At 36.1% G+C, this 6178-nt stretch overlaps 1 protein-coding gene across 1 annotated transcript; it reads left to right on the forward strand.

Moving 5' to 3' along the window:
• Nucleotides 1-1375: 1375 nt before the first annotated feature.
• Nucleotides 1376-4886, forward strand: LOC137813696 (transcription/mRNA export factor). Its single transcript, XM_068616079.1, has 5 exons — nt 1376-1614; nt 1761-1857; nt 1994-2088; nt 4217-4293; nt 4630-4886. Coding segments are annotated over exons 1-5 (345 nt in total). The 5' UTR covers nt 1376-1612; the 3' UTR covers nt 4704-4886.
• Nucleotides 4887-6178: the final 1292 nt, after the last annotated feature.

Raw genomic sequence — 6178 nt, forward strand, 5'->3', positions numbered from 1 at the left:
AGGTCGTTCGAGCAGGGTATTATTGGCTAACTATGAGGGAGGACTGCATGAGGTATGCACAACGATGCTAGCAGTGTCTGAAGCATGCTGATTGGCATCACGCACCCCCCAAGAAGTTGCAATCAATACATAGCCCCTGACCTTTCCATACGTGGGGAATAAACATCTTGGGTCCTTTCCCCTTGGCAATTTGTTAGATGAAGTATCTCGTGGTGGCTATTGAGTATTTCATCAAGTGAATAGAAGCTGAACCAGTTGCACAAATAACCGCCCACAAGGTTCAACACTTCGTATGGAGAGACATTGTCTGCCGTTTTAGGATCCCAAGGCATTTGGTGTCTGATAATGGTACCCAGTTTGTAAGCCAACAATTATGCAAGTTGTGCACGGAGCTCGAGATGAAGCAAATGTTTGCCTCTGTACTGGACCAGAGCGCTCAGAACTCAGCACTCGGTTGTCGGACCTCAGTGCATGGCACAGGTAGGTCAACTCGGTTATTGGGCTAGTATAATGGGCCCTGTGACTGGGCCCCAGTTGTATGAGTAAGTTGGTTTTCATATAGTTAAGGTAATCTAAGGCTAGGCAGCTAGCGAAGGGTAATTGTGGACCTAGGGGTGCGCTTAGTACATATGGGGTATAAGCTAAGTAAGTGTTTTCTTTTAAACCTAAACCCATGTGTGTTAGGGCATGTAGATGTTAGGTTGCATGTATAATGAAAGATAGCGTAGCACCACGCCGAGGAAAGATTCTTTTATTCTGTTATTATTTTATGTACTTCCTGGAGGAAAGATTCGGTTATGTTGTAGCACCGTGAGGGTATGCCCTTGAACAAAATATTTTCTTGTTGAGTTTGCTTTCAGTTGAGATTAGATTCTCGTGAGGGAAAGTTGTTACAAGAGGTAAACTATAGAAGGGGCTTGAGACCCTAAGTAAAGGTACACTGTTTCTAAGACTGAAACTTACTACTTCTTAAATTCTTATAAGCCCTATACTGACTTGATCGTCGGAGTGCAATCAACAGGTAGGACCCCATTTGTTTCAACGGAGCTACGTTCCAGAACAAGAGATAGGATGGACTTGTGAAGAAGCAAGCTAGAACTCGTCATCAGTCAACCCGCGAGCAGGATCAACCAACTAGAACAATTATTAAAATAAAAATTATTATAAAAAATTACAAAATAATTTTTTATTTTGCTAAATTTATAATGTAATTATATAATATTTAATGATAATTATTATTTATTATAGTTAACTGTTATAAATAATAAAATTATTAAAATGAGTTATATGAATAAAAATAAATTTAGTAAACCAAAGATAATTCTAATTCTTTTATTAATTATTATATATATTATTTCTCTTGTGGGCAACAAATAGAACATGAAGTAATTTATATTTGTATTCTAATTTATAAAAGTAAATAGCCCCTTTAAGGTGGAAAGGAAAACAGGTTTAGGTGGCAGTGTTGAAAGCAAAGAGGAGATAGGGCATATGCAACAGTGCGTTGGGGCACCTGAGCAATTCACCTCCTTCTGCTTCGGACCTCATCATCATCATCATCTCATTATTCGACAATTCGTATCTGTAACTTCAACTACCCTTTTATTCAACCATGTGAGCATTCACTATTTCTTTCACGCCTTCACTCCCACTTCCTTCTTCATTCAAATCAAAACCCTTTTTAAAAGATCAAATAAAAATGTTACCATCTTCTTACCATTGCGTAATTGGGTTTGTTTGTTTGTTTTGTGAAACACAAGGAAGCTGAAGGCGTCAGTGAATCGACCCCCCACGCCAGATGTGGTCGAAAATGCCCCTGAAAGGGAACCCACGCTTCAAGAGCTCATCAACATCAAGGTTTCGTCTTTTTACTTGTTTGGTGTGTTTCAAGTTTCAATTGCTGGTTTTTTGTTGAAGTGGTTATTATGGGTCTTGAAAGGTTAGTTTAGTTTGTTAGCCTTTGATGGTGTGGTTTTCTTGAATGGCTGTGAAGTTGATCGAGACTGGAGAGAAGGAGCGCCTCATGGAGCTGTTGAGGGAAAGGCTTGTTGACTGTGGTTGGAAGGATGAAATGAAAGCTCTTTGCAGGTATTTTTTTATATAGTAAATAGTATAAGCACTTACCAAAAACATAATGAAACTATGGAGAATGGGTTTATTGGAAAGGACTAATGATTTCCTTTAGTATTGTGTGTCCTGTCTCCAAATGAAGATATCTGTGGAAAAACAATTGTCATATAAGATAAGTTTATTAACGTTAATAAATACCATTTAAAGTCATACACTATGATTTTAGTTTGGTTGGCAGTGTATTATACTTTTTTTTTCAGGCCATGGGTTTCTCTTAGTCCACTCGACTAAGGAGTAATCTGGTTCATGCTACTGGAAATGCCGCTGGTGAAATGAGTTTTTGCACCCTGTGGGGATCGAACATGTGTTCCCACAATGTGTGAGAACAACGTGTTTGTTTAATCACGTCAACCCATTGGACAGTGTATTATGCTGGCAGTAAATGGAAATGAAATTCATTTTCGTTTTATTTTACGTCATCTTGATTTCTTATAGAAAGACATTTGCTAGGCACTTTTTGGGTTATAGCCTTGTAGGGTTATTTGTTATCAATTCAGTAAGTGATTTTCAGGATTTATCCCTAACTGAGTCGACTTGACAGAATGGCATCAATTGGACACCAAATAGAAGTTCTAGATGCCCTTTTGAGTATACGAAAAACAAAATAAATATTTTCTAGTAGATGGGAAAACAGAATCATTCAAATTTGAAATTAATTATTTGCCATTCTATATTAGACTCCAGTTTCCCTTCGGAGCAGTAACACAAGGGCGGCTTATTGATTTTCTATGTAGAAACTCTTAGATTGACACAAGACAAACTCTTAGATTAGACTCCACTAGCCAAACTCATTCTCTTATGCTCACACCCTTTAATTTGTTTTCAACATAGTCTCTATTGACACAAGACATGTAAGATTCTGATACCCTTGGCATCTGATATTATGCCCTTTTGGTTTAGAATATCAGAGACCACATGCATGTTATATCAAATTAAATTACTAATCTAACTTATTTCCAACTATAAAGGAAATTTTCATTAGCACTATGATTTTATTCTATCCTAAAGACGTTCAAGTTATCTTATGTTGTACGGGCTGAACAAAGATGTATTATGCTCCAATCATAGTATTTAAGAGCGTGAGATAGTGCAGCTATCGAGCCGGAGTGGCTACCCACCACAATGTGGGTCACGCCGTGTCACACATGAAGGCCACCATCATCATGCTGCCTTATGTGGCTGGAATTGGTTGTGTATTTGCAGGTTTTTGCATTATGTGTGCTGTCTCACCTTTAACCTAAGGAGCAGAAAGAGAAGACCCCAAAGCGGCGACGTTTTGGCTTACGATTACTGTTAAGAGAAGACCCCAAAATGGCGATGTTTTGGCTTACAGTTACTGTTTTTGTTAAGGGTAAAAAAGTAAAACCCTTCTGTAAAGCTTCTCAATGTTTCAGTTTCTTATTTTGTTTCACAAATCACTTACCCAAGTGAATATTCCCTCCGAACCACTTACTCATTCAGACCTCTCAACTCCCTGCCAACTTCCAGCAACTACAGATGTGTTTCTGGCGGCGATTCTGACGGAGCTTCTGGGTTGATTGACTTGTTTGTTGTTTTGGTTTTGGACCTCTTGGTTATTAAACTTAATCAGAATTTGGTTTAACTTTTATGTGTTGCATATACAACACACATATACTTATGTTCAAATAGTGGTATCCTGCTATAGCTGTTTTAGGAGGTGGTTCCTCTGCTCCCCTATTCGCCACTGCTATTGCCGACTCTGGCTTAGATTTCTTATTAACTCTAGACATGTAGATGCAACTTTAAGTTTGACCAAAGGAATTAATGAATTACTTCTACCTTTGGTTTGGTGTCCACTTTTTGTATCTATCTCGTGCTTTGTGTGTATGTAGTGCTAAATTCATAATATGCTTTAGTTCGCACTTAATTAATTCTAGAACTGTGTGACTATAGTATACACAAAATTATTCCATGGTTATATATCTGGTATTCTCCCTGGCTGTACATTCTTTCAACTTTGCTGTTTTATCTCATCCTGTTGTTCTTTTCTGATTGTTTCTACCTTTTTGTGTTGATAAACTCTCACTTGTGTGAAGTTGGAAATTATTGTACTTTTTTACTGCAGAGCCGTTGTGAAGAAGAAAGGGAGGAATAATGTTACTGTTGATGAACTTGTACATGTAATTACTCCAAAGGGCCGAGGTAGAAAATTAATTGTTTCATAGTTTGAATTTCTTTTCATTTTTCTTTCCTGCATATAAAAAATTACCAAGCTTAATAACGTTGTCTGATCTATACTATAAGACTTTTTTCTTGTTGGTTGTTCATATAGAAAATTAGTTTTTAGTTCATTGAAGCTCCTTATTAGGTCAACACCACCCAAAATTCTTCTGAATCTATTGAGTAATATTTTATGTAGGCCTTACTGAGCAGGGTTTACGTGTTTGAACATTAGAAACTGAAACAATTATAGTATGGGATGTGTTTTCTTTTTCACAAACTGACAACATGAGAACTTGTCAAACTTGTTTTTCGCAGCCTCCGTTCCTGATACCATAAAGGCTGAGTTGTTGCAGAGGATTCGCTCATTTCTTGTGTCTGCTGCTCTCTAATATATTCAAGGCTTGGTCGGTGTTAATCCTCACCAAGATGTTGTAAAGATTATGGGTGGAACTAGTAAGAACTGCACACACTTGTACTAGGTTTTGTCGGGGAGGTATATGAATATGTCTTGTAAACCATGACTATTTCACTCCTTGGAATATAAATTTGAAAAAATAATTTTTTATCCAAAATTACTACTATGCAGCAGCCCTATTCCTTGCATTTATTTTGGCGTTTATACAAACATTTGTTACACATAAGCATGAGTTCCTTTCCTTCTTGCATCTGTGCTTTTAAATATCCTCATACTAGACGTAAATAAAATATCTGATACATGCGTATGGAAGGTAATAATTATTCCTTTATCTGAAGATTTCATGTTTTTTTTTAAATAAAGCAATGTACATATCCATTTCGGGTCAAGAAAATCCTTAACTTGTATACCTATAATTGCAATTCCACACAACTTCAAAGGTTTGAGCCTTTAACTACATTATCTGACCCCAACTTTTAGTAGCTTGAGCATTGAAGTTTATTTAAGTGTACCATCTCAATTGCTAGATCTTTTCTACATCTAGCGCCTTTTCCCTTCATATAATTTGATGGCCTTCCAATTTGTCATGAAAGTCCTTCAGAAGTCACATTGGGCAACTGAATTGTACCCTCACCTTGGCCCAAGATAACAATTAGGCAGCATGGTTATAATATCACATTCATATTTTTCAACCTTGATCTTTTCAAGGTTTGATGTTGGCATCTTAGGTAGTAATGAAAAGGGAAGGAGTATGAGAGGATTGACGGTATAACAACATTCAATCTCTGATGAAAAGGGAGGCGAAGGTTTTCCTACCAAATGCATGATGCGTTATTGCAACATACAGAGGGTACAGAATCGATGTCATTATTCCGTACTAAAGTTTGATTGCATCTTTAGAAGTACAAAATTATAGGACTGAAATTGAGGTACTTAGTTTTCAACTCGTTTTAAGGAGGATGAGAAAAGTTGACTGTTTGAGAAAGCAGATGAGAAATACAACTTAGAAATTGATTGATGGGATCATGTAGGTTTTTTTCCCCAAATGGTGTAATTCCATTTCTTATTTCTTGAAATTGGAAATAAAAATTATTACAAAATTTTAAAAAAAATTTGAAAATTGGCTAAGTCGAACTAACTACGACTTCAAGTAGAATGTAGAATTTGGTATAATTGAAGTCGTATATTACAAATATATACTGTTCAATTTTGAAATAATTTTTTTATTAGTTTGAGAAAATATTAAATGAAATTACTATAGTTATGAAAATGAAATTACACCATTTGTGAAAAAAAAACCCCAAGAAGTACTACTATGTAGAATAAAATAATAAAATGGTGGATTTGTAGCATAAAATGGCACCGTAATACATAAAATAATTCATCTTAATACTACAAACACTAATTAATTCATCAACACTAGTCCTCTATAATAGAGTTTTTGATCAT

Source organism: Phaseolus vulgaris, chromosome 1 (assembly GCF_051622355.1).
Source record: "Phaseolus vulgaris cultivar YP4 chromosome 1, ASM5162235v1, whole genome shotgun sequence".
Classification (NCBI taxonomy): domain Eukaryota; kingdom Viridiplantae; phylum Streptophyta; class Magnoliopsida; order Fabales; family Fabaceae; genus Phaseolus; species Phaseolus vulgaris.

What these genes read in the sequence shown, in the direction of transcription:
- LOC137813696 (XM_068616079.1), top strand. An exon ending in GAAATGAAAGCTCTTTGCAG is followed by an intron (nt 2,089 to 4,216) that starts GTATTTTTTTAT and finishes TTTTTACTGCAG; the next exon opens with AGCCGTTGTGAAGAAGAAAG. An exon ending in AATTACTCCAAAGGGCCGAG is followed by an intron (nt 4,294 to 4,629) that starts GTAGAAAATTAA and finishes TGTTTTTCGCAG; the next exon opens with CCTCCGTTCCTGATACCATA.